The 24,535-nt window shown below is 36.9% G+C and overlaps 1 protein-coding gene and 1 long non-coding RNA gene across 2 annotated transcripts in view; one reads left to right on the top strand and one right to left on the bottom strand.

Annotated features, from left to right (window-relative positions):
- Positions 1–24,535, bottom strand: part of LOC105529232 — a 172,610-nt gene that overhangs the window by 56,379 nt on the left and 91,696 nt on the right. The window lies entirely within an intron of this gene.
- The window catches only part of TET2 (tet methylcytosine dioxygenase 2), a 131,678-nt gene that overhangs the window by 80,820 nt on the left and 26,323 nt on the right, over positions 1–24,535 (top strand). The window contains exons 3-6 of the mRNA XM_011966332.1: positions 5,292–8,752; positions 12,697–12,787; positions 14,205–14,298; positions 14,963–15,171. Of these exons, the coding sequence (XP_011821722.1) occupies positions 5,338–8,752; positions 12,697–12,787; positions 14,205–14,298; positions 14,963–15,171 (3,809 nt within the window). The 5' untranslated portion in view covers positions 5,292–5,337. The remainder of the gene's footprint in view (positions 1–5,291; positions 8,753–12,696; positions 12,788–14,204; positions 14,299–14,962; positions 15,172–24,535) is intronic.

Here is a 24,535-nt window from a genome sequence, read left to right as displayed (position 1 = left end):
GTACAGATCCTACAAATTTTATATAATTTATCATAAATGTACACATGTATATACATGTAAATACCTTTTGATTGCTCTATATATGAATTGGTTTTACAGTTACCAAAAGAAAAGTGCCTTTTTTTTTGTAGTATCTGAACAGCTAATTGACTTTGTCTCTACAGGATTTATTTAGATTTATTTCTATGCTCCTTAATTTTTGAAAAGTGGTGGTGTCCTGATTTTGGAGAGGCCTCTCATATCAAAGACTACAGATCAGTTTTCATGATTTTAAAACCTCAAGTTTCTTTATTAGGTCTTATTGATGATTAAGAGCCATTGTCTCACTCAAATTTTCTTCTTGTTCAATAGAAACATAATGTAAGCCACATGGAATTTTGCATTTTCTAGTACTCACATTAAAACAAGTGAAAAAGAAACAAACTGATGATACGTTTGATTTAGCCCAATATATTTAAAATAGTTCAACATGTCTTAAATATTTCTAGAGTATTTTTATGTTTTTTTCACACTAAATCTTTGAAATCCAAACTAAATGTTTACACAGATACCACATCTCAGTTTGAACTAGACACATTTTAAGGGCTCAACAGCTATATGTGACTAGTCACTGTGCTGGATGATGTATATCTAGACCATCTCTTAACGTATGGGAGGAAATAAATCTAGCAGAAATAAAGACATCACTTTGTTTGTCCAATATGAGTTACAACTTTACTTTTTTGAGACAGTCTCGCTCTGTTGCCAGGCTGTAGTGCAGTGGCAGAATCTCGGCTTACTGCAACCTCCGCCTCCCGGGTTCAAAAGATTCTCCTGCCTCAGCCTCCCGAATAACTGAGACTACTGGCACACGTACCACGCCTAGCTAATTTTTGTATTTTTAGTAGAGGTGGGGTTTCACCACATTGGCCAGGATGGTCTCGATCTCTTGACCTCATGATCCGCCCACCTCAGGCTCCCAAAGTGCTGGGACTACAGGCCTGGCCTTTTATTTTATTTATTAAGTAATACACATGCTTGAAACTTATTTAAAAAAAAAAAAAAAAAAAGGAATAGTTAAAAGTAATCCCCCTCCCAGTGCTTTTTTCCAGCTGCCGCATTCTTTTTCCTGAAGGCAAATTATTATGGCCAGTTATATATTCTCCAGAGATGATTTTTTTTTTACAAAGGTATAGGTTGTAGCATTCTTATATAAACTGTTGTGTGGCTTCCTTTATTCCACTTAATTACTTAGAGATACTTCCATCTGAAGATATAGAGATACTAATTTTAATAGCTGCATGGTATTGTGTGGCTGTGCCATAAATTATTTAACATAACCCTTATTGATGTAGGTTGTTTCTAACCTTTTATTATTGCAAAAGATTGTGCCTACATCATTTAATGTATATATGAGCATATTTGTCCGATTTTTTTTTTTTTTTTTTTTTTTGAGAGAGTGTCTCACTCTATAACCCAGGCTAGAATGCAGCATCACAGTCTCAGCTCACTGCAATGTCCACCTCCTGGGTGGACATATAGGACTTCCTCAGCCACCCAAGTAACTGGGATTACAGGTGCCTACCACCATGCCCTGCTAATTTTTGTATCTTTTTAGTAGAGACAGTGTTTCACCATGTTGGCCAGGTTGGTCTCGAACTCCTGGCCTCAGGTGATCCACCTGCCTCAGCCTCCCAAAGTGCTGGGATTATAGGCATGAGCTACCACACCTGGCCTGTCAGATAAATTCTTAAAAGGGTCAAGTAAAGCGTTTCTGAAATTTTATAGATATTGCCAAATTGTCATCCTACATATCTGTGGTGGTTTTGACTCTCAAAAGCCATGTGAGAGAGTATCTGTTTTCCCACATGCTTGCCAAACATAATGTAGTATTAAACTTATTTATCTTCACTAATTTGAGAAGAGAAAAACTGTATCTTGTTGCAGTTTTAATTTGCATTTCTTTTTATGAGCAATAGTAGGACATCTTCTTAAATACTTAAAAGAGCCATTCACATTTCATTTTCTATGAACTGTCTATGTCCCTTGTCCATTTTTTTAGTAGGTGGTTATTCATCTATTTGTAGGAGTCCTATATGTTAAGAAAAGTTTTATACAACTTTTAACTCTTTTTACATGTTTATTGACACACACAAATTTTAGCAAACTTTCCCATCTTTTATGACTTCTAGATTTTGTTTCACAAAAAAAGAACTTACCCAGTCATTAGACTTTTTTTAAGTTTTCTCAGATTGTTTTTAAATTTTGGGGGAGTTTTATATCCTGAATTCATATATTAAATTCATCTAGAATTTATCTTAGTATAAAGTATAAGGGAATGATCCCACTTTATCATTTTTTTAGGAGATAACCCAGTTGTTCTAATATCAAGTATGTCTTTGAAATCCCATCTCCTTATCTTGTAGCATATTTCTGTGGTTTGGGTCTATTTTTGAACATTCTATTTTATTCCATTGATCGTGTTAATATTATTTATGTGCAAACATAAGCTATTTTAAGTATAGTAGCTGTGTTGCTTTTTAATATCTTTTAATTTGGCTACTAGGCCCCATACAATTCTTCTTCAGAATATTCCTGGCTACCCAATTTATTTTTCCACATGAACTTTGGAGTCAACTTCCTTAATTCCTCAAAATATTGTGCAAGTACTTTTAGTAAGAGTATTTTAAGTGAATAATTTGACAACTATCTAAGAACATATTATAGCTTTTCACTTGTTTTGTTTTTGTACTTATATATTACTTAGTATAGTTTTAAAGTTGTATTAAAATAGGTTTTCCACATTTTAAAAACTTATTCCTAGTGTATTAATTTCTTCTATTATAAGTACAGTATTTTATTCCAGTAAAAATTCTGACTGGTTGTTGCTCTTATAAATCAAGGCCATGAATTTTTCTTCAGCTACTTTACTGAATTCTCAAAAACCGTAAGCATTTTTTACTTGATTCTCTAGGTTGACCTGTATATAATCTTCTTATCTGTAAATAATAACTTTAGTGTTGCTTTTCAACATTTATATTCTTATTTCTTCTATTTCATTTTTCTTATTTATCAAGCAGTAGCTGTTTTAATAGTTATTTTTTGCCCAAAGAGAAAAGTCTTTTTTTTTTTCTACTTATGTTTTTAAAATAAATGTAATGAGAAAGACTGTGGGAAAATAAAGCAGATACCTTATACAATGGATTAATTTTTTTGGTGCCATTTCTTCTGGCTTTCTGTATTATTGGGACTCTGAAATCTTCATTAGTACTACTCTCAAAAATGTTCGAATGAATGAAATCAGATTCAGGGGTACAGGTGCAGGTTACACAGGTGAATTGCATGTCTGGGGGGTTTGGTGTACAGACTATTTTGTCACCCAGGTAATAAGTGTAGTACTTGATAGGTAGTTTTTTGATCCTCTCCCTTCTGTCATCCTCAAGGTATCCCTGGTGTCTGTTGTCCCCCCTCTTTGTGTCCATGTGTTCTTGCTGTTTAGCTGCCACTTAAGAGAACATGGGGTATTTTTCTGTTCCTTTGTTAGTTTCCTTAGGATAATGGCCTCCAGGTCCATCCATGTTGCTGCACAGAACATGATCTTGTATTTTTTTTATGGCTGTGTAGTATTCCATGCTGTGTATGTAACACTTTCTTTATCTGGTCTGCTACTTATGGACATTTAAGTTGATTCCATGTCTTTGCTATCGTTAATAGTGCTGTGGTGAACATATGCGTGCAATGTGCCTTTATGGTAGAATGATTTATATCCCTTTGGGTAATATACCAAATAATGGGATTGCTCGGTCAAATGGCAATTCTAAGTCCTCTGAGGAATTACCACACTGCTTTCCACAATGGCTGAACTAGTTTACATTCCCACAAGCAATAAGAGGATAAGTGTTCCCTTTTCTCTGCAGGAATGATTAATTCTTTTAGAGAGTCAAAGACGGAATCCTAGGGAAGATGATAGCTGAGGCAGGTTTAGAGTTCTATATAGAGTCATTGGGAAAATAAGGGGATTAAGAAGGCATTCTAGGCAGACAGAAAACCAAAGGCATGAAAGTCTGAAACAGCTTACTATGTTTGGATATTTATAAGCCGTTGTTATTGTTGAAGTATAAACTGTAAGAGAGAGTAGGAAGACAGAAAAAACAGCCTGTATGCGGGGGGAAGAAAACATTTAAATTAAACCGAAATTCTCAAAAGATTTGGGCAGCTAGCCCCTGTAGAGGAAAACATAGAATCACCTAGAAAGGGTTTTTCATAAACTACACTTTTCATCACCCCTATTCTGTCACCTGGAATATTGATAACACTGAAGGGAGTGTGCCTTATCTGTCAGGTGTATTTGGATGAAATAGTTTGAGAACCATGCAGGCAAGTTGAAGCCAGTGTGTTAAAGAGAATATGACATCAGATTTGCATTTTAGAACATTCCTTCTGATAACAAATTAAAGGGAACCTTAAAGGGCTGGAGGGGAAGGGCAGACGGGGCTAGGGGAGGAGAACCCTTTTAAAAAGCTACTGCAGGTGGGGTGCAGTGGCTCACGCCTGTAATCCCAGCACTTTGGGAGACCAAGGCGGGCAGATCACCTGAGGTCAGGAGTTCAAGACCAGCCTGGCCAACATGGTGAAACCCCGTCTCTACTAAAAATACAAAAATTAGCTGGGCATGGTGGCAAGCACCTGTAATCTCAGCTACTTGGGAGGCTGAGGCAGGAGAATCGCTTGAACCTAGGAGGCGGAGGTTGCATTGAGCCAAGATCATGCCACTGCACTTCAGCCTGCGTGGCAGAGTAAGACTCAAAAAAAAAAAAAAAAAAAAAAAAAAACCTGCAGTAGATCAGGAGGCACAGTGATAAAGAGAAGATCTGAGCTATAAAGTAGCAGTCAAGATGACTAAAGGAATATATAGGAAGTAGAGTTGATAGAACTTAGCAAGTGATTAGATAAATGAAGTGCTAGAGAAAAGAAAAGTTGGTATTTTTCAATTATTTTTAGCATTTTGGCAAAAAATTATTTGGGAATGAAATTGATGCTAACAACTAAGAATATGAACTTCCCACATTAGCTGGTAATTTTGATCACCCTTGTTCTCCATGACCATAAATATTTGAGAGTTGCTGGGTAGACAAGAATGGTTATTTCCTGAGTAACTGTCAGTTGTCACTATGAAACATGAAAATAAATATCAGTTTGCTATGTCTAGGTATTCTAATATTTATGCACAATTATTCCTTAAGATATATTAGTATTTATATATATATATATTTATATAAACACATTTTAATTTTTGTTTCCATGCTCTTTAGAATTCAACTAGAGGGCAGCCTTGTGGATGGCCCCGAAGCAAGCCTGATGGAACAGGATAGAACCAACCATGTTGAGGGCAACAGACTAAGTCCATTCCTGATACCATCACCTCCCATTTGCCAGACAGAACCTCTGGCTACAAAGCTCCAGAATGGAAGCCCAGTGCCTGAGAGAACTCATCCAGAAGTAAATGGAGACACCAAGTGGCAGTCTTTCAAAAGTTATTATGGAATACCCCATATGAAGGGAAGCCAGAATAGTCGTGTGAGTCCTGACTTTATACAAGAAAGTAGAGGGTATTCCAAGTGTTTGCAAAATGGAGGAATAAAACGCACAGTTAGTGAACCTTCTCTCTCTGGGCTCCTTCAGATCAAGAAATTGAAACAAGACCAAAAGGCTAATGGAGAAAGATGTAACTTCGGGGTAAGCCAAGAAAGAAATCCAGGTGAAAGCAGTCAACCAAATGTCTCCGATTTGAGTGATAAGAAAGAATCTGTGAGCTCTGTAGCCCAAGAAAATGCGGTTAAAGATTTCACCAGTTTTTCAACACATAACTGCAGTGGGCCTGAAAATCCAGAACTTCAGATTCTGAATGAGCAGGAGGGGAAAAGTGCTAATTACCGTGACAAGAACATTGTATTACTTAAAAACAAGGCAGTGCTAATGCCTAATGGTGCTACAGTTTCTGCCTCTTCCATGGAACACACACATGGTGAACTCCTGGAAAAAACACTGTCTCAATATTATCCAGATTGTGTTTCCATTGCGGTGCAGAAAACCACATCTCACATAAATGCCATTAACAGTCAGGCTACTAATGAGTTGTCCTGTGAGATCACTCACCCATCGCATACCTCAGGGCAGATCAACTCCGCACAGACCTCTAACTCTGAGCTGCCTCCAAAGCCAGCTGCAGTGGTGACTGAGGCCTGTGATGCTGATGATGCTGATAATGCCAGTAAACCAGCTGCAATGCTCGACACCTGTCCCTTTCAGAAACCAGAACAACTACAACAACAAAAATCAGTTTTTGAGATATGCCCATCTCCTGCAGAAAATAACATCCAAGGAACCACAAAGCTAGCGTCTGGTGAAGAATTCTGTTCAGGTTCCAGCAGCAATTTGCAAGCTCCTGGTGGCAGCTCTGAACGGTATTTAAAGCAAAATGAAATGAATGGTGCTTACTTCAAGCAAAGCTCAGTGTTCACTAAAGATTCCTTTTCTGCCACTACCACACCACCACCACCACCACCATCACAACTGCTTCTATCTCCTCCTCCTCCTCTTTCACAGGTTCCTCAGCTTCCTTCAGAAGGAAAAAGCACTCTGAATGGTGGAGTTTTAGAAGAACACCACCACTACCCCAACCAAAGTAACACAACACTTTTAAGGGAAGTGAAAACAGAGGGTAAACCTGAGGCACCACCTTCCCAGAGTCCTAATCCATCTACACATGTATGCAGCCCTTCTCCGATGCTTTCTGAAAGGCCTCAGAATAATTATGTGAACAGGAATGACATACAGACTGCAGGGACAATGACTGTTCCATTGTGTTCTGAGAAAACAAGACCAATGTCAGAACACCTCAAGCATAACACACCAATTTTTGGTAGCATTGGACAACTACAGGACAACTGCCAGCAGTTGATGAGAAACAAAGAGCAAGAGATTCTGAAGGGTCGAGACAAGGAACAAACACGAGATCTTGTGCCCCCAACACAGCACTATCTGAAACCAGGATGGATTGAATTGAAGGCCCCTCATTTTCACCAAGCAGAATCCCATCTAAAACGTAATGAGGCATCACTGCCATCAGTTCTTCAGTATCAATCCAATCTCTCCAATCAAATGACCTCCAAACAATACACTGGAAATTCCAACATGCCTGGGGGGCTCCCAAGGCAAGCTTACACCCAGAAAACAACACAGCTGGAGCACAAGTCACAAATGTACCAAGTTGAAATGAATCAAGGGCAGTCCCAAGGTGCAGTGGACCAACATCTCCAGTTCCAAAAATCCTCACACCAGGTGCACTTCTCCAAAACAAACCATTTACCCAAAGCTTATGTGCAGTCCCTGTGTGGCACTAGATTTCATTTTCAACAAAGAGCAGATTCCCAAACTGAAAAACTTATGTCCCCAGTGTTGAAACAGCACTTGAATCAACAGGCTTCAGAGACTGAGCCATTTTCAAACTCACACCTTTTGCAACATAAGCCTCATAAACAGGCAGCACAAACACAACCATCCCAGAATTCACATCTCCCTCAAAACCAGCAACAGCAGCAAAAATTACAAATGAAGAATAAAGAAGAAATACTCCAGACTTTTCCTCACCCCCAAAGCAACAATGATCAGCAAAGAGAAGGATCATTCTTTGGCCAGATTAAAGTGGAAGAATGTTTTCATGGTGAAAATCAGTATTCAAAATCAAGTGAGTTCCAGACCCATAATGTCCAAATGAGACTGGAGGAAGTACAGAATATGAATAGTAGAAATTCCCCTTATAGTCAGACCGTAAAATCAAGTGCATGCAAAATACAGGTTTCTTGTTCAAACAATACACACTTAGTTTCAGAGAATAAAGAACAGACTACACATCCTGAACTTTTTGCAGGAAACAAGACCCAAAATTTGCATCACATGCAATATTTTCCAAATAATGTGATCCCAAAGCAAGATCTTCTTCACAGGTGCTTTCAAGAACAGGAGCAGAAGTCACAACAAGCTTCAGTTCTACAGGGATATAAAAGTAGAAACCAAGATATGTCTGGTCAACAAGCTGCGCAACTTGCTCAGCAAAGGTACTTGATACATAACCAAGCAAATGTTTTTCCTGTGCCTGACCAGGGAGGAAGTCACACTCAGACCCCTCCCCAGAAGGACATTCAAAAGCATGCTGCTCTAAGGTGGCATCTCTTACACAAGCAAGAACAGCAGCAAACACAGCAACCCCAAAGTGAGTCTTGCCATAGTCAGATGCACAGGCCAATTAAGGTGGAACCTGGATCCAAGCCACATGCCTGTATGCACACAGCACCACCAGAAAACAAAACATGGAAAAAGGTAACTAAGCAAGAGAATCCACCTCCAAGCTGTGATAATGTGCAGCAAAAGAGCATCATTGAGACCATGGAGCAGCATCTGAAGCAGTTTCAGGCCAAGTCATTATTTGACCATAAGGCTCTTACTCTCAAATCACAGAAGCAAGTAAAAGTTGAAATGTCAGGGCCAGTCACAGTTTTGACTAGACAAACCACTGCTGCAGAACTTGATAGCCACACCCCAGCTTTAGAGCAGCAAGCAACTTCTTCAGAAAAGACACCAACCAAAAGAACAGCTGGTTCTGTTCTCAATAATTTTATAGAGTCACCTTCCAAATTACTAGATACTCCTATAAAAAATTTATTGGATACACCTGTCAAGACTCAATATGATTTCCCATCATGCAGATGTGTAGGTAAGTGCCAGAAATGTACTGAGACACATGGTGTTTATCCAGAATTAGCAAATTTATCTTCAGATATGGGATTTTCCTTCTTTTTTTAAATCTTGAATCTGGCAGCAATTTGTAAAGGCTCATAAAAATCCGAAGCTTACATTTTTTGTCAAGTTACTGATGCTTGTGTCTTGTGAAAGAGAATTTCACTTACATGCAGTTTTTCCAAAAGAATTAGATAATTGTGCATGTTTATTTTTCCTTCTATTCAGACCCTCTAAAATTTGGATGTATCTGTTTTAGATCAGTTCATCTATTTAGCTCTTTGTATATTATCTCCTGGAGAGACAGCTAGGCAGAAAAAATAATCTATTAAAATGAAAAAATACCATATGCAGTCTAATGTGGGAACTTTAAGTATTTTTTAATTCAAGGTAAAATATATTAGTTTCACAAGATTTCTGGTTAATAGGGAAATTACTATCTTCAGTCTTCATGAGTTGGAGGAAATTATAATGCTGACACTCTTAGTGCTCCTAAAGTTGCCTTTTCTCCGTTTATACATTTGGAATGTTATGATTTATATTCATTTTGATTCCAGTTTCTCTAAAATTTCATCTTTTTGATTAAAAAATATGATACAGGCATACCTCAGAGATATTGTGGGTTTAGCTACATACCACAATAAAGTGAATATTACAATAAAGCAAGTTGTAAGGACTCTTTGGTTTCTCACTGTATATAAAAGTTATTTATATACTACACTGTAATATACTAAGTGTGCAAAAGCATTGTGTCTAAAAAATATATACTTTAATTTAAAAAATAATTTATTGTTAAAAAATGCCAACAATCATCTGGGCCTTTAGTGAGTGCTAATCTTTTTGCTGGTGGAGGGTCTTGCTTCAATATTGATCGTTGTGGACTGATCATGGTGGTAGTTGCTGAAGGTTGCTGGGACAGCTGTGGTGTGTGGCAATTTCTTAAAATAAGACAACAATGAAATGCCATATCAATTGAGTTTTCCATTCACAAAAGATTTCTCTGTAGCATGCAGTGCTGTTTGATAGCATTTTGCCTGCAGCAGAATTTCTTTGAAAATTGGACTCAGTCCTCTCAAACTGTGCTGCTGCTTTATCAACTAAGTTTTTATAATATTCTAAATCCTTTGTGGTCATTTCAGAAGAGTTTACAGCATCTTCACTGGCACTATATTCCATCTCAGACATTCTTTGTTCACCCATAAGTAGCAACTTCTTATCCTTTCAAGTTTTTTCATGACATTGCAGTAACTCAGCCACATCTTCAGGCTCTACTTCTAATTCTGGTTCTCTTGCTACATGTCCCTCATCTGCAGTGACCACCTCCATTGAAGTCTTGAACTCCTCAAAGTAATCCATGAGGGTTGGAATCAACTTCTAAACTCCTGTTAATGTAGATATATTGACCCCCTCCCATGAATTATGAATGTTCTTAATAACTTCTAAAATGGTGATACCTTTCCAGAAGGCTTTCAGTGTACTTTGCCCCAGCCCATCAGAAGACTGTCTTGACAGCTGTAGACTAACAATATATTTCTTAAATGATAAGACTTGAAAGTCAAAAATACTCCTTAATCCATAGGCTGCAGAAAGAATGTTGTATTAACAGGCATGAAAACAGCATTGATCTCCTTGTGCATCTCCATCAGAGCTCTTGGGTGACTAGGTGCCTTGAGCAGTAATATTTTGAAAGGAGGTTTTTGTTTTTGTTTTTTTAGCAGTAAGTCTCAACACTGGACTTAAAATATTCAGTAAACTGTGTTGTAAACAGATGTGTTATCGTCCAGACTTCTTTGTTCCATTACTTTACATAAGCAGAGTAGACTTAGCGTAATTCTAAAGGGCCTTGGAATTTTGAGAATGGTAAATGAGTATGGGCTTCAACTTAAAATCATCAGCTGTATTAGCCTGTAACAAGAGAGTCAGCCTGTCCTTTGAAGCAAGGCATTGACTTCTATCTATGAATGTCTTAGATGGCATCTTCTTTCAATAGTAGGCTGTTTGGTAGAGCCACCTTCATCAGTGATCTTAGACAGATCTTCTGCATAACTTGCTGCAGCTTCTACTTCAGCACTTGCTGCCTCACTGTGTCCTTTTATGTTATAGAGATAGCTGCTTTTCTTAAACTTCATAAACCAACTTCTGCTAGCTTCCAACTTTTCTTCTGCAGCTTCCTCATTCTCTTCATAGAACCGAAAGGAGTCAGGGCCTTGCTTTGACTTAAGGAAGGTTGTGGCTAGCGTGATCTTCTATCCAGACCACTACAGCGCTCTCCATATCAGCAATAAAGCTGTTTTGCTTTCCTACCTTTCATGTGTTCACTGGGGTAATTTCCTTCAAGAACGTTTCCTTTACATTCACAACTTGGCTAACTGGCATGCAAGGCCTAGCTTTCAGCCTGTCTTGGCTTTTGACATGCCTTCCTCACTAGCTCAATCATATCCAGCTTTTGATTTAAAGTGACAGACATACAACTCTTCCTTTCACTGGAACACTTAGAGGCCACTGTAGGGTTATTAATTGGCCTAATTTCACTATTGTTGTGTTTTAGGGAATAGAGAGGCCCAGGGAGAAGGAGAGAGCCAGGGGAATGGCCAGTTGATAGAGCAGGCAGAATGCACACATTTATCAGATTATGGGTACGGTTTGTGGCACCCCCCAAAAATTAGAATAGTAACATCGAAGATCACTGATCACACATCACCATAACATATATAATAATAAAGTTTAAAATACTGTGAGAATTACCAAAATGTGATACAGAGACATGAAGTGAGCACATGCTGTTGAAAACGTGACACTGATAGACATAGTTAACATGTTGGGATTGCCACAAACCTTCAATTTGTAAAAGTCACAGTAACTGCAACGCACAAAAGAGCAAAGCACAGTAAAACGAGGTATGCCTGTATTTTTTTTAAAAAAGCTTTTTGTTAAAATTCAGGATATATAATAGGTCTGTAGGAATAGTGAAATATTTTTGCTGATGGATGTAGATATATACATGGGTAGAGATGAAGATCTTAATTACAGCTACGCAGCATAGATTTAGTAAAAGACGTTTGAAAACACGAATGTTAAATTAGTGTGGCTAATGGCCTACCCGTGCCATGTTTTCCCTCTTGCAATGAGATACCCCACACTGTGTAGGAGGATGGAGGGAGGACTCCTACTGTCCCTCTTTGCATGTGGTTATTAAGTTGCTTCACTGGGCTAAAACACCACACATCTCATAGATAATATTTGGTAAGTTGTAATTGTCTTCACTCTTCTCTTATCACCCAACCCTATCTTCCCACCTTTCCATCTTTGTTGTTTTGCAACAGCCCCTTCCTTTTGCCTGACTCTCCAGGATTTTATCTCATCATAAATTGTTGTAAAGTACATACTAATATGGGTCTGGATTGACTATTCTTATTTGCAAAACAGTAATTAAATGTTGTGGGGAAGTAAGGGGAAAAAGGGGTATCTTTGACAGTAAACCAAGCAATATTCTGAGGGTGGGATAGAGCAGGAAATTTTATTTTTAATATTTTAAAATCCAAGTAACAGGTAGGCTTCCAGTTAGCTTTAAATTTTTTTTTCAGCTCAAAAAATTGGATTGTAATTGATACTACATATAATACATTCTAATTCCCTCACTGTATTCTTTGTTTAGTTTCATTTATTTGGTTCAAAATAATTTTTTATCCCATATCTGAAATGTAATATATTTTTATCCAACAACCAGCATGTACATATACTTAATTATGTGGCACATTTTCTAATAGATCAGTCCATCAATTTACTCATTTTAAAGAAAAAAAATTTTTAAAGTCACTTTTAGAGCCCATAATGTGTAGTTGGGGGTTAAGCTTTGTGGATGTAGCCTTTATATTTAGTATAATTGAGGTCTAAAATAATAATCTTCTATTATCTCAACAGAGCAAATTATTGAAAAAGATGAAGGTCCTTTTTATACCCATCTAGGAGCAGGTCCTAATGTGGCAGCTATTAGAGAAATCATGGAAGAAAGGTAATTAACGCAAAGGCACAGGGCAGATTAACGTTTATCCTTTTGTATATGTCAGAATTTTTCCAGCCTTCACACACAAAGCAGTAAACAATTGCAAATTGAGTAATTATTAGTAGGCTTAGCTATTCTAGGGTTGCCAACACTACACACTGTGCTATTCACCAGAGAGTCACAATATTTGACAGGACTAATAGTCTGCTAGCTGGCACAGGCTGCCCACTTTGCGATGGATGCCAGAAAACCCAGGCATGAACAGGAATCGGCCAGCAAGGCTGCCAGCCACAAGGTACTGGCACAGGCTCCAACGAGAGGTCCCACTCTGGCTTTCCCACCTGATAATAAAGTGTCAAAGCGGAAAGAATGGTAAAGTGTGGTGTAAGAAAGGAACCACTGAATTAAATTCACCTAGTGTTGCAAATGAGTACTTATCTCTAAGTTTTCTTTTACCATAAAAAGAGAGCAAGTGTGATATGTTGAATAGAAAGAGAAACATACTATTTACAGCTGCCTTTTTTTTTTTTTTTCCCCACTATCAATCACAGGTATACAAGTACTTGCCTTTACTCCTGCATGTAGAAGACTCTTATGAGCGAGATAATGCAGAGAGGGCCTTTGATATAAATTTATACAGCTCTGAGCTGTTCTTCTTCTAGGGTGCCTTTTCATTAAGAGGTAGGCAGTATTATTATTAAAGTACTTAGGATACATCGGGGCAGCAAGGACATATTCAGTATCATTCTTGCTCCATTTCCAGATTATTCATTTCTAAATTAGCATGTAGAAGTTCACTAAATAATCATCTAGTGGCCTGGCAGAAATAGTGAATTTCCCTAAGTGCCTTTTTTTTTTTTTTGGTTTTTCTTTTGTTTTGTTTTTTAAACAAGCAGTAGATGGTGCTTTGGTCATAAGGGAAGATATAGTCTATTTCCAGGACTATTCTATATTTTCAGTATGGCTGGATACTAATTATTTGCCAGCCTCGTTTTCTAAATTGTGAGACATTCTTGGAGGAACAGTTCTAACTAAAATCTGTTATGACTCCCCAAGTTTTAAAATAGCTAAATTTAGTAAGGGAAAAAATAGTCTATGTTTTAGAAGACTGAACTTGGCAAACTAGCTTGAATTTTGTGCTTTGTGAAATTTTATATAGAAATGAACTTTCCCATTATTTTCACCCACATGTAATTTACAAAACAGTTCATTACAATTATCAGTACATTTTGATACTGAGGTAAAACAAGGCTTAAAAACTATTATCCAGTTTGCTTGGCGACCTGTTTTAAAAAAAATAATAAACCGTTCATTTCTCAGGATGTGGTCATAGAATAAAGTTATGCTCAAATGTTCAAATATTTTGATTGCCTCTTGAATTTATTTGCTAACTGTATGTGTGTGTGTTTCTGTGGGTTTCTTTAAGGTTTGGACAGAAGGGTAAAGCTATTAGGATTGAAAGAGTCATCTATACTGGTAAAGAAGGCAAAAGTTCTCAGGGATGTCCTATTGCTAAGTGGGTAAGTGTGACTTAATAAAGCCTTTGGTCTTAAATCTTGGGCATTTTGATTTGTAAATCTAACCCTGAGAATTGGGTTACCCAGATCAAAGACCCATGCCAATTAAAGAGAATATTACCTGTATTTTTTATCATGTGTTATCTCTTAAGAAGAGGCAGATTAATTCTAAAATCAACAAACTGTATTTAATTGAAAGAATTTAGTGATGAGGAGGAGGTCCATTCTAGTGCCTGCTAAATGTATAATCCTTCTTAGAATGTGAAGTGGTCCTTAATCTTTTAAATACCTTCAATTAATCTTTACATTGTCATTTGTGAAAACCTTGAACTAAGACTTACATATCTTTCATCTGGCTCTGGTTTTAATGCAGGTAGCATTTAATTGTCCCCACTGTACTGGGTATAGTATAACTATAAACATTGTTACAGTTGCTAAACATTAAGGAATAGTTTTGCATCTCTCCTTGTTCTGATACCAGGGTCAAAGCCCACTTTTTATAGATGGGCAGCAAAAGGCAAATTGCACATGGTGATAAATGTTGCCCTAATTGTGACCTAGACATGATAAAATATACATACATAAGTGCCCTTATCTGCTGCAAGTGACCCTTGTTTTGTTTTGGTTGGGGTGGGGGGTGTTTGGGATGGAATGGTGATCTGCACAGGTGGTTCGCAGAAGCAGCAGTGAAGAGAAGCTACTGTGTTTGGTGCGGGAGCGAGCTGGCCACACCTGTGAGGCTGCAGTGATTGTGATTCTCATCCTGGTGTGGGAAGGAATCCCGCTGTCTCTGGCTGACAAACTCTACTCAGAGCTTACCGAGACGCTGAGGAAATACGGCACGCTCACCAATCGCCGGTGTGCCTTGAATGAAGAGTAAGTGAAGCCCAAGGCCTCTACCCTCTTTGCGGCCACTGATAGGAAAGCCCAGTCTTTGGTTGGAAGGAAGAGTTCAACACGCACTTTTACATTTATAAAATGAGGATCAAAATGCCTGTTTGGCAGTCATGGGTTAAGAAGTTGTATTTGCTAATGTGAATAACTTGAGATGATTTCATTACCTGAATTGTACAGACAGTTTAGCCACTAATTAGGAGCAGAGTGTCTGTACCCACATGGCCTCAGTTATACCATAAGCTTGAAATTATTTATGTGCTCACATGCTACAAGTGACAGCTCCTGTGTGCCTGGCCACTATATTAGTATGTATTGACTCCACTTCCATGTTGCAGTATCTGAAACAGAAAGTAAGTCTAATAAGAAACTTTGGGATTCGCAGGTCAAATACCTTCCATATGTATGTAGCAAAAACAGAATACAGTGCCTTAGAAGTTCTGTAGAAATAGAACGGATTTTTACTTTCATTCAAACTATTCATTGTTTGCACAATAGTAATCAAAACTGCTTCCACTTTTACTGCTGCTAAATCATCAGGAAATTACTGGGTATGGATATATATTATTTTCCAGGAATATAAGAATTTAGAATAGAACTGCAAGAGTATGCGCTTAAATATATTTAGTGCATCCAATTGCTACTGTTTTGTTTTCAACACCGTCCACTTTGCTTGAAGTCTAAACCTTCACTTGGAAAAAGTTTGATTTTTAATATTCCTCTACTGTGTTGATAATCCTGTAGAACACTAAAAGAATATATGAATGTTCATGGTGCTACACAGAAATCTTACAAGTTATTTTGCTCACAATTGGTTTTAAAATAATTTTAATTTTGCACTATTTCATTTAGTCTTGTTTTCTCTGCATCCACCAAACTATAGAATCATTTGCTGAACTTATAAGAAATGTTCATATTGCTCATTGCAACAACTAGCCAAATTTGTCCTTTGCTGTTTAAAACTCTAACTAGCATGGTTTTACTAAATTTATCTTAACACAGTTTCTCTCTCAGGGTTGTGGGGAGACAAATCAACTATAAATAATCTCTTTAGAAAAGTTATTCTTTCTATATGAAAGTGTGACTTGACTTTCTATGATAATTATCCAAAAATTTATGGTGTATACCTGACCACTTTTACAAATGATTAATTGGAAAGTAGAAATTGCTGATTCATAACATGTAACTTATACACTTATGATGGACTACTTTAAGCATAAATTTTTTTTTTCTTTTTTAAGACGGAGTTTCGCTCTGTCACCCAGGCTGGAGTGCAATGGCGCTATCCGGGCTCACTGCAACCTCCACCTCCCAGGTTTAAGCAATTCTGCCTTAGTCTCACGAGTAGCTGGGATTACAGGCATGCGCTACGATGCCCAGCTAATTTTGTATTTTTAGTAGAGACACGGTTTCTCCATGTTGGTCAGGCTGGTCTGGAACTCCTGACCTCAGGTGATCCACATGCCTTGGCCTCCCAGAGTGCTGGGATTACAGGCATGAGCCACTATGCCTAGCCTAAAATATTTTTTTAATCTACCCTGATTCCTCTTGCTCTTTCTGAAGAAAAATTTTAGAAAATGTAGTTAGGTGCCTTTAATTAGAAAAACAAATAAAAATTAAGGCAACTTGGGCTCATACTGGTAATAGCATTTCTCTCAGGAACTCAGTAATACTGCATTGTCTTTAAAGCATAATATCGCTTAGACTTGATGGTTTGAAATTTTAAATCACTGAAGAACCTCTTGTGAAAATGATAGTTTTAAAATTTCTTTTCAAGAATAGTCCTATTGCAATACGTTTGAATTTATTGAAGTTTCCTGGAAACTATATTTCATTCATTGTAATGAATTTAATTTTCATTAGCATAGATCTCTAATATTTTTCTCAGCTCACTGCAACCTCTGCCTCCCAGGTTCAGGAGATTCTCATGCCCCAGCCTCCCGAGTAGCTAGGATTACAGGCACCCACCACCATTCCCAGCTCATTTTTGTATTTTTAGTAGAGACAGGGTTTCGCCATGTTGGCCAGATTGATCTCGAACTCCTGGCTTCAGGTAATCCACGTGCGTTGGCCTCCCAAAGTGCTGGAATTACAGCTGTAGGCCACCACGCCCGGCCAGCTTTTCCATAATTCTTGTAAATGCCAATATTGGCCTGAAATGGAATCTGTCATATAAAAAAATTACATGAAGAACTTTTATTATTTTGCATTTGAAAACCATGAAATATGGTTGGACCAGAGTCTCAGAAAGCTTGTAGTTTGTTAGTTTAACTGCTCTAAATGTCAGGCACGTACAAAACTATTAAAAGACATGCTTCAAATATGAAGACAATGTAAAAGCACAGCTGTACACTTTTGCTTTTTGTCTAGTTTCAAGGTAAAGATGAATAGTCATTTAGATAATGCTTAAACTATGCTTATGCATACTTAGAGCATTCTCCAAAATAAAAAATTTTAATACTTAAATACATGATTAAAGTAGACACGTATCCAATGTCAATACAGAATTTACTCAGAAATAACTTTTGAAGTTTCTTCTACCCCATAAATAGATTTTATTTTATGGCTGGCAGAAGTGAAAATTACAACTTTTTGCCAGGGACAGAGAATAATCTCAAATTGGGCCTGCGGACTCAGTTTTATGTTCAAGGCTATGTGAACCTCATCACTGAGTTCTTACAAATCCCTGTGTCCACATGCTCCAAACCACCCACTGTGAGTTCAGAAAAGAACTCTGAGTGCATCTATCAGTGGGAAAGTAAAAACTGATTTTTACATTTTCTTTGAGCCAAACCAGCTGTTTCTTCTTTAAAGATTTGCCTTTGAGATTTCCATTTTATGACTAAGTCTAACCAGTATTTTTTTGGCAAGTAAGAATTGTGGGAGTGTATCTGTCATCATAAGGAAATCAAAGCCAGAAATGCCTTCTGCCGTGGTGGGTGATGTTAAACATTTCAAGGAACTTTGTATTATAAAAATTGTCAAACGTAAAAGGAAAAGTGCAATAAAATGAATTCCATGGACCCATCACACAGCATCAATATTTATCAACATTTTATCAATATTTTTTCATATATTTTTCCCACATCCCCTCCCACTAGTGTTTGAAAGCAGAAGACAGGTAACATATCATCTTACCTGTTAACACTTCAGGATGTATTTCTAACAGGTAAAAACTTTATCATTTAATATTTAGACTGTGTTTGTTCAAATTATCTGATTAGATTCTATTTCAAAAAACACCCACATAAACAAAACTGATGTTGAGAAAGAGCCCTTGCACATGATTGACACTTCTGAGTAGTGTGATGCCAGTTCCTGTCCATTGTCTGGGATAACTATTAAATAAAACTTCCTCTCGTGAACTTGTCTCCATTTAGAAGATAAATTATATGATTCACAAGCCTCTTTTTATTTATAATAGCCCTTCCCCTTTTTTTATGAATTTTTTTTTTTTTTTAAAGAAACTGTGATTTTCTCTGTAAAATTCCCCACATTCTGGATTTGGCCGATTTCATCTGGTTCTTTTGTTTAACCTATTCCTCTCTCCCCAGTATCTTCTGTGGACTGGTAGTTTGACAGGTTCTTTTTCTTTTCGTTTCGTTTCTTTTCTTTTTTTTTTTTTTTTTTTTTGAGACAGGCTCTCGCTCTGTCGCTTAGGCTGGAGTGCAGTAGCCCAATCTCAGCTCACTGCAACCTCCACCTCCAGGTTCAAGCTATTCTTGTGCCTCAGCCTCCTGAGTAGCTGGGACTACAAGCATGCGCCACCTCGCGCAGCTAATTTTTGTACTTTTCATAGAAACTGGGTTTCGCCGTGTTGGCCAGGCTGGTCTCAAACTCCTGGTCTCAAGTGATCTGCCCACCATGGCCTCCCAAAGTGCTGGGATTACAGGCATGAGCTACCACACCCAGCTGATTTTTAAGTAATATAAGTATGTGTGCGTGTATAGTATACATTGGCAAAAACGCTTCATAAGTAGTGCTAAAATCATCTTATTTATATACATCAGGAGACACATAATGTCTGCTTGATTCCCATTTTAGTGATGTTAATAGTGTTTAGCATGTTTAATTGTCACCTTGATCAATCATTATGTTCCTCGTCAAACTTTCACCTGATAGTTTCACATCAATTGATAATCATTGCCTGTTTCCATTATTTTGTTTTCAAGTTGACAGTTTTCTCTCTCTTGATGTTGTGTAAATTTGGTTATATAAATTATTTTGCTAGTTTTTCTATGCTGTATATATTTGAATAACTGACCTAATTTTACTTTAAAAATATTTTACAATTAGAAGTCCAAATAGTAAATCAAAGATTAAGAATTCTTGCAGAAATCTGTTATATAGATGACATTTTAATATTTGCCCTTTATATTGTTTACCATGAGCCCAATTTCAAGTCATATTAAAATGACTGTTATGTGCTAATTCTAACAATATTTGAAAGACCCCTATCGAAATAAAAATAACTTTTAGTAGCCACTTTATGTAGAAAATCACCTTTAAGTTATTCTCCAATGTTTTTTTCTGATTGAGATATAATTCGCATACCATAAAATTCACCCTTTTAAAGTATACAATTCAGTTGTTTCAGTACATTCACAAAACTGTGCAAATGTCACCTCTACCTAGTTTCAGAACGTTTCCATCATTCACATAAGGAAACCCTGTATTTATTAGGCAGTCACTTCCCCTTCTCCCCTTCATCCTTCCTCTAAGTGGCAACCACCAATAAACATTCAGTTTCTTTGGATTTGCCTATTCTGGGCATTTTGTATTAGTGAAATCATATATTTGGCCTTTCTGTCTGGCTTCTTTCATGTACCTTAATGTTTTCAAGTCTCATTCATTTTATTTAAAAAAAAAAAAAAAGTACCTTTTTTGGACCATATATCTATTCACACCACATTTTTTCAGACAGTCTCACTTTGTCGCCCAGGCTGGAGTGCAGTGGCGCAACCTTAGCTCACTGCAACCTCCATCTCCCAGGTTCAAGCGATTCTCATGCCTTAGCCCCCAAGTTGTTGGTATTACAGGTGTGCGCCACCACACCCAGCTAATTTTTGTATTTTTAGTAGAGACAGGGTTTCACCATGTTGGACAGGCTGCTCTCAAACTCAGCCTCAAGTGATCCTTCTACCTTAGCCTCCCAAAGTGCTCTGACTTACAGGCATGAGCCACTGTGCCCAGCCACATTTTCTTCATCCATTTATTAGCTAATTGTCATTTGGATCATTTCCACTTTTTGGCTATTATAAATTATGCTGCAATGAACATCAGTGTACACGTTTTTGTGTGAATGTATTTTCAGTTATCTTGGGATATATCACCTAGGAGTGACATTGTTAGTAATATGGTAACTCTATGTTTAACTTTTTGAAGAACTGCTCAACTATTTTCCAAAGTAGCTGCATCCTTGTACATTTCTGCCAACAATGTATGAAGGTTCCAGTGTCTCCACATCCTCAAGAAAATGTTATTGTCTTTTTAATTACAACCATCCAAGTGGGTATGAAGTTTTTGATTTTGATTTGCACTTTCCTAATGGCTGATATTGGGCATCTTTTCACGTGTGTATTGACCATGTATTTTTTTTTTTTTGAGAAAAGTCTACGTATATGTTTTTAATTGTATTTTTAGAGTTGTAAGAATATGATATATGTTGATACTCGAACTTTGTCAGATGCATGGTTTGCAGATATTTTCTCCTATCCCACAGGTTGTCTCTTCACTTTGATAATGTCCTTAAAGTGCAAAAGTTTTAATTTGATTTTGATGAAACTCAATTTCTTATTAGTTGGTAGCTTGTGCTTTTGGGGTCATATTTAAGAAATCATTGCCTCATTCAAGATCTGAAAGATTTACACCTATGCTTTCTTCTCAGAGTATTATAACTTTAGATCTTATATTTAGATTTTTAATTAATGTTAATTTGATGGTGAGAGGTAAGAGTCCAACTTCATTCCTTTGCAAGTAGCTGTCCAGTTCTCTCAGCATCATTTGTTGAAGAGACTATTTTTTTTCAATTAATTGACCAAGATGTATGGGTTTATTTCTGGACTCTTAATTCTCTTAATCTGCGTGACTTTTCTTACGCCAGTACCACACTGTGCTGATTCCTATAGTTTTGTAGTAAATTTTAAAATCAAGACAGGTAAGTCTTCCAACTTTGTACTTTTGCCTACCATGTTTCTTGTGTTTCCATATGAATTTTAAGATGAGTTTGTCGTTTCCTTTCTGGATTTTTTTTTTTTTTTTTTTGATAGAGCTAGAGTCTTACTCTATTACCCAGGCTGGTCTTGAACTCCTGGGCTAAAGACATCGTCCCGCCTAGGCTTCTCAGAGTGCTGGGATTACAGGCGTGAGCCACCATATCCGGCCCCCTTCTGGGACTTCGACTGGGGTTCTGTTGAATCTGTAGGTCAATTTGGAGAGTATTGATATCTTAACATTAATGCTTCCAATTTATGAACACAGGATATTTTTCCATTTATTCTTAAATTTCTTTCAGTAATGTTTTGGATGAAACATGCACAAAGTCCTGCACATTTTTTTTTTTTAAGACAGAGTCTCCCTCTGCTGCCTAGTCCAGATTGCAGTGATGCCATCTCAGTTCACTGCAACCTCCACGTGTGGGTTTAAGTGATTCTCCTGCCTCAGCTTCCCAAGTAACTGAAACTACAGGTGCGCGCCACCATGCCTGGCTAATTTTTTTGTATTTTTAGTGGAGACAGGCTTTCACCATGTTGGCCAGGCTGGTCTCAAACACCTAGCCTCAAGTGATCTGACTGCCTTGGCCTCCCAAAGTACTGGGATTACAGGCATGAGCCACCACACCTGGCCTGTACTTCTTTTGTTAAAATTTTTTTCTATGTATTTTTTTTATCCTATTGCAAAATCAATTTTTTTGTCAATAATATATAGTCATATATTTCACTTTTATATATTGGTCTTATATCCTACCAACTTGCTGAACTAGCATATTAGCACTAACTTTTTTTTGGTAGATTCCTTAGGATTTGCTACATACAAGATTATGTCATCTACAAGTAGAAATAGTTTCATTTCTTCACTTCCAATCTGGGTGGCCTTTTTTTTTTTTTTTTTTCCCTTGCCTGATTACCCAGTTAGAACTTCCAGAAAATGTCAGGTACAATTAACAACCACAAACATCCTTGTCTTATTCCTCATTTTAGAAAGAAATTTTTAGTTGTTCACCATTAGGTACGATACTAGTTGTAGGTTTTGTTTAAAAAAAGACTGTGTCAAGTTCAGAAGTTCCTTTCTGTTGCTAGCTTGTTGAATAATTTTATCATGAACGGGTGTTGAACTTTTCTCAAATGCTGTGGCTACATCTGATGAAATGATCATGGGTTCTTCTCCTTTATTCTGTTAATATGGTGTATTATATTGATTCATTTTTATACATTAGATTAACATTATATTTCTGGAATAAATCCCACTTGGTCTCAGTGTGTATTACTTTTTATATATTGCTAGAGTCAGTTTGCTAGTATTTCATTGAGGCCTTTGCATCTCTGTTGATAAGGTATATTGATCTTTAGTTTCCTTGTGATATCTTTGGTTTTGGTGTCACAGTAATTCTGAGTTCGCAAAATGCATTGGGCAATGTTCCCTTCTCTATCTTTTGGAAGAGCTTACAAACGATTGGTTTAACTCTTTTTTTAAATGTTTGAGGAAATTCTGTACCCGTGGGCTTTCCTTTGTGGGAATTTTTAAACATTTTTAAAATAGATTATTTTTAAAGCAATTTTAGGGTAACAGCAATGTTGAATGAAAGGCACAAAGCTTCCTCAAGTACATGCTGCCCCTATATGTGCATAGCCTCCCTCATTATCAACATCCTTTACCAGAATGGTACATTTGTTGCAATCAGTGAACCTGCATTGACAATTATCACTGAAAGTTCCTAGTTTAGAGTTCACCTTTGTTGGTACGTATTCTGTGAATTTGGATCCATGTCTAATGATACTCATTCACCATTACAGTGTCATTCAGAGTAATTTCACTGCCTTAAAAGTCCTCTGTACCCTACCTATTTATCTCTCCCACCCCACTAACCTTTAGCAACCAATGATCTTTTTATCTCCATAATTTTGCCTATTCCAGAATGTCATATAGTTGGAATGATACAGTATATGTAGCCTTTTCAGACTGCTTTTTGTCCCTTAGTAATAAGCTTTTAAACTTTCCACCATGTCTTAATAGTTCATTTCTTTTCGGCATTGAATAATATTCCATTGTCTAGTTTATCACAGTTTATTTATCCATTCACATAGTGAAAGACATCTTAGTTGCTTCCAAGTTTTGACAATTACTCCTTTGAGTAAATACCACAGAGCACGGTAGCTTGATTGACAGTAAGAAATATACTTTCTCAGTCTGTATCTTGTTTTTTCATTCACTTGACAGTGCCATTTGCAGAACAGATAGTTTTAATTTTAATGAAGTCTAGGTTATTGGTTAATTCATGAATAATGTTTTTGGTATTGTATCTAAAAAGTCAACACCAAACCCAAGGTCATCTATATGTTCTGTATTATCTTCCAGGAGTTTTATAGTTTTACATTTTACATTTAGGTCTATGACCCATTTTGCATTAATTTTGCAAAAACTATAAAGACTATGTATAGATTCACCTATGTGCATGGAGTTGTCCAGTTGTTCCCGTACCATTTCTTAAAGACTATCTTTGCTTTATTATATTACCTTTGCTACTTTGTCAAAGATCAGTTGATTATAATTAAGTGGTCTGTTTCTGGACTCTTTATTCTTTTCCATTGATATATTTGTCTAGACTTTCACCAATGCCACACTATCTTGATAACTTGAGCTTTAGAATAAATCTTACAATCATGTAGCGGCAGTCCTCTGACATTGTTTTTCTCCGTCAGTATTGAGTTGACTATTATTTTGCCTATTACTAAGTGACAAAAACCAGTCTGAGAAGACTGTATATACTGTGATGTATTATTGGTCTTTTGCCTCTCGATATAAACTTTAAAATTAGTTTGTCAATATCCTCAAAATCTTGTGGGAATTTTGATAGAATGCACTGCATTTCTAGATTGAGTTAGAAATACTGCCATCTTGACAAAACGCATCTTCCTATCCATGAACATGGAACATCTCTTTATTTCTTTGATATCCTTCATTAGAATTTTACATTTTCCTCATATAGACCTTGTACATATTATATTAGATTTATACATAAATATTTCATTTTGGGGGTGCTGATAATGTATTTTTATCTCAAATTCTGCTTGTACATTGTTGGTATGCAGAAAAGTGATCAACTTTTGTATATTAAACTTATTTCCTG

The sequence above is a fragment of the Mandrillus leucophaeus genome, unplaced genomic scaffold (genome assembly GCF_000951045.1).
Source record: "Mandrillus leucophaeus isolate KB7577 unplaced genomic scaffold, Mleu.le_1.0 Scaffold756, whole genome shotgun sequence".
In the NCBI taxonomy this organism is placed as follows: domain Eukaryota; kingdom Metazoa; phylum Chordata; class Mammalia; order Primates; family Cercopithecidae; genus Mandrillus; species Mandrillus leucophaeus.
Note: the sequence above shows the minus strand (reverse complement) of the source record. Positions and strands in the feature narration are given on the sequence as shown.